Source organism: Cervus elaphus, chromosome 31 (genome assembly GCF_910594005.1).
Source record: "Cervus elaphus chromosome 31, mCerEla1.1, whole genome shotgun sequence".
Classification (NCBI taxonomy): Eukaryota; Metazoa; Chordata; class Mammalia; order Artiodactyla; family Cervidae; genus Cervus; species Cervus elaphus.
Genome location: NC_057845.1, coordinates 40,819,114 through 40,831,189, shown reverse-complemented (window position 1 = coordinate 40,831,189; position 12,076 = coordinate 40,819,114). Strand labels below are relative to the sequence as shown.

Here is a 12,076-nt window from a genome sequence, read left to right as displayed (position 1 = left end):
ATGCTGGGCTGGATGAAGCACAAGCTGGAATCAAGATTGCCGGGAGAAATATCAATAACCTCAGATATGCAGGTGACGCCACCCTTATGGCAGACAGTGAAGAAGAACTAAAGAGCCTCTTGATGAAAGTGAAAGAGGAGAGTGAAAAAGCTGGCTTAAAGCTCAGCAATCAGAAAACTAAGATCATGGCATCTGGTCCCATCATTTCATGGCAAATAGATCTGGAAACAGTGGAAACAGTGGCTGACTTTATTTTTCTGGGCTCCAAAATCACTGCAGATGGTGACTGCAGCCAGGAAATTAAAAGACGCTTACTCCTTGGAAGGAAAGTGATGACCAACCTAGATAGCATATTAAAAAGCAGAGACATTACTTTGCCAACAAAAGTCCGTCTAGTAAAGGCTATGGGTTTTCCAGTAGTCGTGTATGGATGTGAGAGTTGGACTATAAAGAAAGCTGAGCGCCGAAGAATTGATGCTTTTGAACTGTGGTGTTGAAGAAGACTCTTTAGAGTCCTTTGGACGGCAAGGAGATCCAACCGGTCCATCCTAAAGGAGATCAGTCCTGGGTGTTCATTGGAAGGACTGATGTTGAAGCTGAAACTCCAATACTTTGGCCACCTGATGAGAAGAGCTGACTCACTGGAAAAGACCCTCATGCTAGGAAGGATTGAGGGCAGGAGGAGAAGGGGATGACAGAGGATGAGATGGTTGGATGGCATCACCGACTCGGTGGACATGGGTTTGGGTGGACTCCAGGAGTTGGTGATGGACAGGGAGGCCTGGCATGCTGTGGTTCATGGGGTTGCAAAGAGTTGGTCATGACTGAGTGACTGAACTGAACTGACTGTGCATTAATCAATAAATCTATTTTAAAACACACATAACCCTTTGAAGTTAATGCATAAAGATTTGTCAATAATTACAGTCTTCTGAAAATCAATCACATATTATTTTAAGGAGGAATATCATTAGTTAAAGGAGGGTGGAAAATTGGAGGTAAGAATAAAATATAATCATGTAGAAAATTAGAAGTAGTGACCAACCTGAATAAGAAAAGTAAAAACACTGAATGGGTAGAAAGGGAACTCAGTCCAAATTCTGAGCATGAAAGTGACCTGATGCCGTAATATCCCCATTTCAAAACTTACTAGTTGTGGGGACCTGGTAAGTTACTAAACTTTATATTTCAGTTTTCCAATCCATAGAATAGGCCTGATAATAGCACCCCCTTCAAAGGTTCTAAGTATATTAGTAGCCATAAATAATTAAATAGTATTTGAAGCCTAATTATAAGTCAATAAATATGATCCGTTGTTATAAAATATAAACGTTAGAAGTTACCTTAAACTTCTATCACCAAAGTATGGATTTCTTTTATGACATGCTGAAAAAGCATCTAGCTAGCTTCAGCAAAAAGTCTTAGGAGAGGTCTTCATTGTATCATAAGGTAGGACAATGTATATTCAGACAACCTAACTGCTAGAAAATTTTCCTTTCCTACTGATGTTTGCATTTAAATGATAGGTATGGCTGCCAACATTGAAAGTGTGCTATTGATTGAAAGTTATTTCAAATTAAAGTCTCATATACTGGAATTCATCCTCCTCTGAGCAGACTCATAAATATGAAATCTGCCTCCTGCCTGATTAATTAACTTTTTATTACTCCACCAGGGTCAGCTGGTCCTCTTTCTGCTTCATGCTTCACCATTAATAATCATCCCCAAATTTCTAGCGCCTGTTAATAATGATATAGCTAATTTCATCCTTGGTAATTAAAGTAGTCCAGATTGGGTTTCAACAAATAGACTGGATAAAACATAATAGAGATTTTTTTTAAAGGTGTTTAAGGAGGAAAATCTATTTAAGAACAAAAAAAGTCATTTTACTCTACTTCAAATGCCTCCAAACTTTAGAACTAACAATTAATTTGTAACTAAAAAGGCATACATCATATTTCTACACCATTCAAATCAGTTACAGCTTATTATCCAAAATATAGCAAGCAGCATTGCTTACCTGTGGCAAAGAAAAATATTTGATTCTTTTCTTTTTGACTGGCAGGCAACATGCTATTCTTCCGTATTTTGAAATCATACATTCTTCTTATATTTAATTAAATGTATATTCAAAATTATGCATAAGACATTTTATGAGATGCAAAGATACACAGGTTACAGTTCTTGACCTCAAGGAGCTAACAACTTAGTGAAGAATTAAGCCCTGACACAATAAAATATCATAGAAAGTCTGAGGAAAGAGTGATTATTTCTCACCGGACTGATCAAAAACACTTTAGGCGGGGTAGCGTGTGAGCAGACTGACCATTTTGAATGTGATAGGTTTCTGAATATCTCAGTTGGAACTCACAGATGCAGCTTAGATATGATGAACAGTCAGAAAATTTCATGTATGAAGCATTTATATATTTTCCCAGGGTGTATGTGAACTAGAGGGAGATAGGACAGAAATGATGTCAATTTGGATTAGATGAGAAGACTGAGAAGAAGACTTGAATATTGTTGAGAAATTCACATATTGCTCAGTAGAAAACATCTAATGATTTGTAGTTTTTAAGTGTATAGAAAGTTGAGTACAGAAAAATTAGTCAAATGAGGGCATGAAAAATAGATTAAGGAAGAAATTAGAAACACAATCTTGCACCTTAATTTTCGGGATCATTTCCCATCCATAAATTGTTAAAGCCAATCAAATTGCTTAAATATGAACACATACTAAAAATAGCTAAATTTTATGGATGTTTTCAAAATAACTAAGCTATTAAATTTATTCATTTGTATCATTGTAACACATTTTGTATAAACGTGTAAGACGGAAGGTTCTAATTTGGATTCAGTAATTTATAATTTGGTTAGTTAATGCTGATCATAATGATTTTTCTGTGGTTATTTAAGTGATATAAATCTAGTCTATTGTTACTACTTTTGGTAAATAATAGTGTAAAATATTGACAGATATGGCTTTTGTGCTATAAAAGTGCTTCAGGTAGCTTCCAGTGGAAAACCTAAATTTACATTTTGTTAAAATTTAATGTATAATTAATCTTTTAGGGGAAAAGAACTGAGTTGTTTATATGCTGACTGTGTATTAAGTCTCCTGGATCATCTGAATAACCTTTAAGGCAATGAAAGAGGTAAATTACATGTAAAGTCCCAGTTTTCTTTCAAAAATTGGCTCAAAGCTATGGATTCTCCTACCTTTTGATGGCTTCACAAACTCTCTTATAGTATATAAGTAAAGTGTTTAATCTGACTGCAATATAGCAGGATATATCTTATTTTGGTTTCAAAAATGAACCTAAAAAAGTATGTTTTGTTTCTGTAAAATACATTTGAATATCAGATAAGTATTGGTGGTGTTTTAAATAAAAACAAATGTTTTATTTCCTTATCATTAAATTATTTATTTTTAACAATGTAGGTATGATTTTCACAGATTTTGTTAATATTGAATCAAATATGGTTTTTCAAGCAGTTTGTAAGAATATGGATAATATTATTGGCTATGTAAAGCTCAACCTTCAGAAAACTAAGATCATGGCATCTGGTCCCATCACTTCATGGCAAATAGATCTGGAAACAGTGGAAACAGTGGCTGACTTTATTTTTCTGGGCTCCAAAATCACTGCAGATGGTGACTGCAGCCAGGAAATTAAAAGACGCTTACTCCTTGGAAGGAAAGTGATGACCAACCTAGACAGCATATTAAAAAGCAGAGACATTACTTTGCCAACAAAGGTCCATCTGGCCAAGGCTATGGTTTTTCCAGTAGTCGTGTATGGATGTGAGAGTTGTACTATAAAGAAAGCTGAGCACAGAAGAATTGATGCTTTTGAACTGTGGTGTTGGAGAAGACTCTTGAGAGTCCCTTGGACTACAAGGAGATCCAACCGGTCCATCCTAAAGGAGATCAGTCCTGGGTGTTCATTGGAAGGACTGATGCTGAAGCTTAAACTCCAGTACTTTGGCCACCTGGTGTGAAGAGCTGACTCATTGGAAAAGACCCTGATGCTGGGAAAGATTGAGGGCAGGAGGAGAAGGGGACGGCAGAGGATGAGATGGTTGGATGGCATCACCAACTCAATGGACATGGGTTTGGGTGGACTCTGGGAGTTGGTGATGGACAGGGAGGCCTGGCGTGCTGTGGTTCATGGGGTTGCAAAGAGTCGGACACGACTGAGTGACTGAACTGAACTGAACTGAACTAAAATAACTTTTCCATTTTAATTCTCCTATTTTCTTTTTTGAAAGAAGCACATTTTTCTCCAGAAAATAAGCTCAGAACTAAAAACAAATATGAGGCAGATAAAATTTTCTGTTGTTTCATCCATAGAAGCCAAAAAGGCCTGTACTTGAATAGTGTATATGTGTGTGCATGTGTGTGTTTGATACTTTGGAGCATAATATGGATTTTATATTAACTTTGAGAAAATTCTTATATTAGAGAGCTTGTAACTAACACCTATCTATCCTTCACGCATCTTTCAAAAAGATCCACATGGAATATTCATGTTATTATTTCTTACTACCAATTCTGTATTTTATTCTAATTTGTTAAATCTATTCCAAAAAGATGGTGGGGGGGTTCAATTACAGTGCCTAATAAAAAGGCCTGTACATAATAGCCATTCAATAAATGCTATTAGTGAAAATATTATTTAAAGTATTTAGCTATATGTAATTAGTCCTAAGAGAGACTGGCAGGCATATCAAATGTTAGAATCAAAACGTAAAAGGCTTTCCTTTTGTAACAAAATATGACTGACTTCCTATCTACTTATCCATAGATCTATCAATCAATTCTCTCTCTCTTCCTGAACATATATACTGAGGTTGCTCTATAGACTTAGGAAAAGGGGATCCCAATAGCTATAGTTCAGGGAGGCTCTTTTTATTCTGCCACCAGTCATAATTAGTACTCTTTCAACATGCTGGTCAGTTTTCACTCGTATATTCTGACTCTAGAAAAAAGTCCAACCACTAGTCTAAAATAGCAAGAGGAATCATGGTGATAGCTTTTGCACTGTGTTTGTAGAGCACAAGTAATTAATTCAGAACATCATGATTTTGAAAGGAATTATTGCTTATTTTATATTGCTGTCTCAGTTTTTAGTAAACTAAATGTTGAACAAAGTAAAATAGATATGGCTAGAGAGGATTATACTGTAAATTACTTTATTTTACTTACTTCAAAAAATGTGAACCTGTATCAAATGAGAGAGTAACTAATTTCACCTCCCCACTTCACACCCCATCTCTAAGCATTATGAAGTCAGTTAATTAAACAGAATACACAAGAGAGAACTTAAAAGAAAGTTGACATTACAATAGTTTAGACAGTACTAAAGGAAAACAAAAGCTATAAAGATTTAAAGATGCCCTAGGAGAGTGTATAGAGAAAAAGACTGATCCTGTCAGTTGGGATTCATATCATTATATTCCTAAATTTATAGTAAACCTACCCATACCCTACTATGACATTCACTGAAATTCTCTTCTGGATATAAACAGCATGCTTTGAAAATACAATTTAAAGCTAACCAGATAAAAAATGATCCTTTAAATGATTTTCCTTCAGGCTGTAAATTGACTTGGGAGTCACTCTGTGCACCCAAAATCCAGGTTTACACAAACATATTTTTCCAGACTCGTCTCAAACACTATGTCTCTTCCAGGGTAGAATAAAAGTCACTTTCGTGACATTTACAAGTCAGTCATTCATAACTTTTGCTGTCTGCTGTTGTCAGGCGCACCTAAGGTTTTAATCCTGTACCTCCACTTACTGATGATCAGATTTGGATAAAGCTACTTTAATTTCTAAAATGAGTTATAATCTTGTCAGAACTAAAAAGATAATTTTTGTAAGGTACTCACTTTTCAGGAGTGATAAACTGGGGGGACTGTTATCTAATTAGTGGTCTTACCATTAGCATCTTATAATCAAACAAAAGGACTTGGCAGGATGCTGGAGAAGTTAAGAGTACAGGCCTTGGAAGAAGACATCCTTCCGTGTCTAATTCTAGCTTAGCTTTCTTATCAGCCATGTGAATCTGGGCAAACTGCTCAATTCCTCTAGGCTTCTGATTTCTCATAAGTAAAGTTAGGAAAATAATACTGGTCTTACTCGATGTTGAAATGTTCAAATAAGATAACACATGTAAAACACTGCACATCAGTTTTGGCACCTATGAGAGGCTCCATAAATGGTAGCTATTATTATTGTTATAGAATTTTTATAATTCTTATGTAAGAATTTTTATAATAAAATTGCTGTTATTGAATTCTTATACAAATATAGGCATTTTAACAATGATAGAAGTATGTTTTTATTGTAATTAAATAGTTAGATATTTTTCCATTGAAGTAAATAGCAAAAACCATGTATACCATCCTTACAAAGATAGCAATGTGATGGATTTCTAAAATTAACAAAAAAAAAGAATAGTGGATCTGGGTTTAGAATGAGCATGACATTTAATGCCATGTTAAATGACTGTGGAACACTTTACTTTCCTTATCTCTCATTTTGGTTTTTAATATATTGAGGCTATGAAATTGAGTTCTAATCAAGCCCATGCACCTATATTTAAACTGAAATGCATTTCAGTGGAGTTTGTCTCTTGACCACTGTTTTTATTGATCTAATATAAGGGAGTAGGTGATGGACAGGAAGGCCTAGTGTCTGCGGTCCATGGGGTCGCAAAGAGTCGGACACGACTGAGTGACTGAACTGAACTGAATTGAACAAGCCAAACCTGCAGAATTTTGAACTAACCGCTAAAATCATTTGCCCATGGCTTTACTCTCTTCCAGGTATTCATTAGTATCATGTTATGATACTAATGTTTGACGAGACTGGCGAACAGTTAGGCAAACACCATCCACTGAGACTCACTATGTTATGTTCTGAGTGATGAATTCTGCATAAAAAGACATATTTGGGCTACATTACAATTGTGATAGAGCAAGGCATTTCATGGAAATATTTAACGATAGCCCCAACACATTAACTGAAATGACTATGAGTATTTACATGAATAGAATTCTGCTTAATGAGACTATTCAAAATTTGGGACATTAGATTTTCAGCTATCAGGATAGACTGAAACCACACTTAAATGAACAACTTACTTTACACTTTTGTATGCAACTTACTTTCATCTCCTGTTTCAAATTCAAACTTCTGACTGTAGCCACTGTATCCTGTTGCAGTCCTCACTCGGATATGAAAAATGTACTTGGTGGCTGGCTTGAGACCCGTGACGATGACACTGGGAGCCTTGGACCTCGTGGAAGAATAGGTGAGTTGCTCATGCTCCTGGGGACAAAGAAAAGAAGAGAAAGGGAATGAAGCAGTTATTCTACTTTTACCTGGAGACACTGCAAAATTAAGCTGAGGAATTATGCTCTATCAAAACTATTGATTAAAAAGTGGTACAAGCATGGTTTTCCATAATTTGGCATTTAGTTATTTATCAATTATGATGCATATGATATGGCCTTGATTTGGCAATTTATTGAGAATGATGATTGTCTTATATAAACTGCATTTGTATTTTTGGCGATTTGGATTTCTGACCCGACTCTAAGGCATGGTGGCGACGTGACAGCACGTGTACACAGAATGGCAACGGCATCTTAACCCAACGGGCACAGTAGGTCAGACCACACCAGCAGAGTGCAAGGAGCAAGGGTGGGAGAATTCAAGTACCCGCTACTCACTTCTACCCGCAGGTAGTGCCAAAATGCCGGCGCTATCCGTGGGTAGACCTGTGGGTAAAAGGAAAAATACATTAATTGCTTTTTAAAGTTTGAAGTCTTTTATCCCAAATCAATTGCACTGTTCTGAAACTCAGTGAATCCCCAGTAGTAACACTGAAGTTAATGCAACTTAAGACATAAAACGATGAAAATTTTCTTTTGAGGGAGAATTGACTCTTCTGAAAAAACACCCCCGTTTATTTTGTAAAGATGTACAAGATACATCATGATTGTGAGGTAGATTTTACAGTTTGTCCACGAGGGAGCATCAAAGACAGAGAAGAATACAAGAGACAGCACTCCTGAGAAATCAGGCAGGACTGGAGGCTTGATTGCTGGTCACCTGCAGTTAACTGACTCTCTCCTCACTAACAGGAACCACAACTAACTGAATGCCCTAGTCACTCAGGGTCTCTTCAGTGGTTTGTCTTGTCCACAACCTCAGAACAATTTACTTGTGCCTTTAAGAGACTGTCCACGATATGCTGGTGCTGGGAACACATTAAACTCAATTCTATTTTTGTATAGTGTTACTGTTCAATAACTTTATGGTGTTCTAATAGGGTAGCTGAAAAAAAAATATGAACAACTTTTCTAAATTCATAGGTCAAATTAGGCCACCAGGTCCTTGAATTAATTCTCTAATATTCTCATTGCAATATATCTAGAGATTCTCAGAGATAGAAATAACTTTCAAGATCATTAATTAAATCACTCATTTGATGCTTATATTCGATCTGTAATATTCCATCAAGATCCCATTTAGCCTCTGCCTGAAAAAATCTGTTGTCCAGAAGACCTTCCAGATTAACGAAGTTATAAAAATCTACATACAGAATGTATCAAACTGCATTTATTGGCCAGTGATGCTACAAGATTTGTAACTATGAAAATAATTTCCCTTATGCTACTTTTGAAAAAATTCCTTATCTTAAAAGTCATTTTTAAACTTTATGGCCATATTTGTCAGAACTTTACATGCTACATGGTTATTCTCTGTCTAGCTGAGGAACCGCATTTGTCATCTAACTCCAAAGAGAACTGTGTTTATTAAACACAAAGTACAAAGATAAATGACTTAACAATAGCAACACTTTAAGTAAAAGGAAAGAACAGATAAACTGCAACTTATATTTATCCCTAGGTCACTTCCAGATTAGAAAATAAATAAATATCTGCCTTCTATAAAATCCAAGACAATAAAGTCTATAAAATCACCAATGGCAGTAATTATCTGCTAAGGCCTTAAAGAAGAAGCTCTCTAAGATCAAGATCTTAATAATTAGGGGGCTTAACACCCATACAGTGCAGAAAAAAGCTTTCCCAGTGGCACAATGGTAAAGAATCCACCTGCAAATGCAGGAGATACAAGAGATGTAGGTTCAATCCCTGGGTCAGGAAGATCTCCTGGAGCAGGAAATGGCAACCCACTCCAGTATTCTTGCCTGGGAAATCCAAGGACAGAGGAGCCTGGTGGGCTACAGTCCACCAGATGGCGAAGAGTTGGACATGACTGAGCAACTGAGCATGCGAGACTGGAAGAGAGGATCCCGTTTGGAAGTTTGGAAGAACTTCTGGATGACTGTTCATTCTTAAATAGAAGAGGAGAATATTTCATCTTTCAAATAATTTTCTGCAACATAAGAGTTACATTTCACAATAAGTAATTATGATTGAGAGAATTTTAAACTCTGAAAAAGGAATTTAGTCTTATCCTTAGGGAGAGAGGATACAGATACAGATTGAAAGTTTATCTTAGAATGGCCTCATAATAATACAAAAACATAGTGAAGTGAAGGTCGCTCAGTCGTGTCTGACAGTCCATGGAATTCTCCAGGCCAGAATACTGGAGTGGATAGCCATTCCCTTCTCCAGGGGATCTTCCCAACCCAGGGATTGAACCCAGGTCTCCCACATTGCAGGTGAATTCTTTACCAGCTGAGCCACAAGGGAAGCCCAAGAATACTGAAGTGGGTAGCCTATCCCTTCTCCAGCGGATCTTCCCGACCCAGGAATCAAACCAGGGTCTCCTGCATTGCAGGTGGATTCTTTACCAACTGAGCTATGAGAGAAGCCCCGGGAAGCCCCAATAAAAACATAACTTAATAGTAATTTATTACTCAGTAAAGTTGCCAGGAGCAAAGGACTCCTTTTGCAAATAGGTTTTAGCATATCTACAGTTACACAGATGTCTGTAACTACATCCCCGGAATAAAAATCGCTAAGTAGGAAGTATGCTCACATGGATCTTCTGCCTGAATCACAGCATCACAGGGCTGCTGTCCTGCCCCGCGTCTTGCCTCCTCTGAGCATGCCGAGGAAGGGAGCACGGAGAGCAGTCAGGAGAGTTCCTCTTTCCAGGGCATCGCAGCCCTCTCTCCTCCTGGTGTTTCCAAGCTCTTGGGAAACCAAGTTAGCACTTGTCCATGACAAGCATAGGGCACTACGGTCCCAGAGTAATTTTGCTTAATTCCCTTTCTGTGACACAGCAACTCCAGTTCAAAGCAGCTGTGAGCAGGCAGAGACGGTGCCTTGCCACGGATCCAGGAGGGCTCAGGTCTGAGCATGCCTGAAGAGGGGACGTGTGAGGGTTTTCCTAGAGTTTGTACAATATGGAATTGCTATTTGTATGCTACTTATGTCTTCAACTCTGCTAGGTAATATATTCCAGTGTTCATATTACTATCTTACAAGCTCTTCATCCTTGGTAAATCCATGGTAAAGTCTTCTCATTCTTAATGTTATTCAATTTTAGTACTTGTTTTCTTGATCAAGCTTTCCTGAGGCTTGAACCAACTTTTGGCTTTATCTCTCTATCGTTCTTTGCTTTCTATTTCATTTAATATCTTATCTTAATATAAATTATTTTCTTTCTTCTTTCTTCGTATTAATTATGTTGTCTTCTAACTTCTTACATTTCATGCTTAACTCACTAATTGTCAGTATATCTTTTCAAATACAGTGTAAGTCTACAAATTTCTAAGTATTGCACTACTGTACTTTACAAGTTTTCATGATATATTATTAACCACTTCTAAGCATTTATGACTTTCCATAAATATACTATTTTTTAGTCTTTGTGAGTTATTATTTGCACACTTTTAAGGGTCAAAACAGGCTGTCAGGCAGTAAATAAATAACATTAAATGAAGTTCCAAAGGCATAACCCCATGGGTTGCAAAGTACACTGGACTGTGGAAAGATAATGCTGGCAGTCTTATGTACTAATGCTTATTGGCTGAACATGAAACAGTTTTTAAACTATTTCCCCTTGGCTAAGCATGACTAATAGTATCAATTGTGGGACAAAACATTTAGTAGCAATGCACTTAATGTAATGATATGTATATCATTTCCTAAATAAATGTGTATACAATTTCTAGTTTATATATTGGTATTCACATATACTAAAAACAAAGTCCAGAACTAAACAGTGTGAATACAGGGCATTTACTGTCAAACAGAATACGCATCTATTATTCTCTAGAGATGTAGACATTTATTTAAGGTCTCTTCTCAAGGGCAGATCCTGCATCTTAGACTCAAGATTGCCCCTTTCCAGCTTCTGAGAATCTAGTTTTCCTGGGAGTCTAATCTTATTGTCACATTGAATCTTTCGTTTACCTAAAATGCTCTAAGCTTTATCTATACACAAGTCAACACTTCATGGTCACTAACAGGGATGTTCTTACTAGAGTCTGGACCCTCTTAGCATTCAATTTGAAACCTAATTTAGTGAAAAGAAAATAGGCTCAGGTGTCTAGTCACTATGGCTCTATCTTTCTGTAAGCAAAGGTAATGTGATCCGTATCAACAGAAGGCTGCATGTAAATAATTCTGGGTTGGAATTCTCCTGTCCTGGGCTCAATTTGGGTTCTGCTTCTATTATGTACCTTGGTAAGTCACCTCCAGGACATTCATTTGCTTTGATGTTTATTGAATGCTCACTAGGGTAAGGTTCTGGGGCACTATAATAGATTTGGATTACATAATTATCAAAGTTCTACCAAAGCAATTATATTCTGTAATTTTTATGTCAGAAATAGAAGCCTGCTCTCCTCTGCTGTGACTGATTCTCATCATGCCTCATCTTACTCTCTTGGGTTTCCCAGTCCCACTTATGGAAGTAGATTCAATAGGCCCATAAAGTGGTCACTTTTTAACTGGTTTGCTTTCTCTTAAAGTCTTTGGCTGATCACACACACACACACAGACACACACACACACACAGACACACACACACACACTCACACACACAAAGTCTTTGGGTCTAAATGGATTTCTATAAGATTTT

At 36.9% G+C, this 12,076-nt stretch overlaps 1 protein-coding gene across 1 annotated transcript in view; it reads right to left on the bottom strand.

The window, feature by feature from the left end:
• EPHA6 (EPH receptor A6) overlaps positions 1-12,076 on the bottom strand; it is a 924,354-nt gene that overhangs the window by 307,530 nt on the left and 604,748 nt on the right. Inside the window, exon 7 of the mRNA XM_043892992.1 lies at positions 7,177-7,339. Coding sequence (XP_043748927.1) covers positions 7,177-7,339 — 163 coding nt within the window. The remainder of the gene's footprint in view (positions 1-7,176; positions 7,340-12,076) is intronic.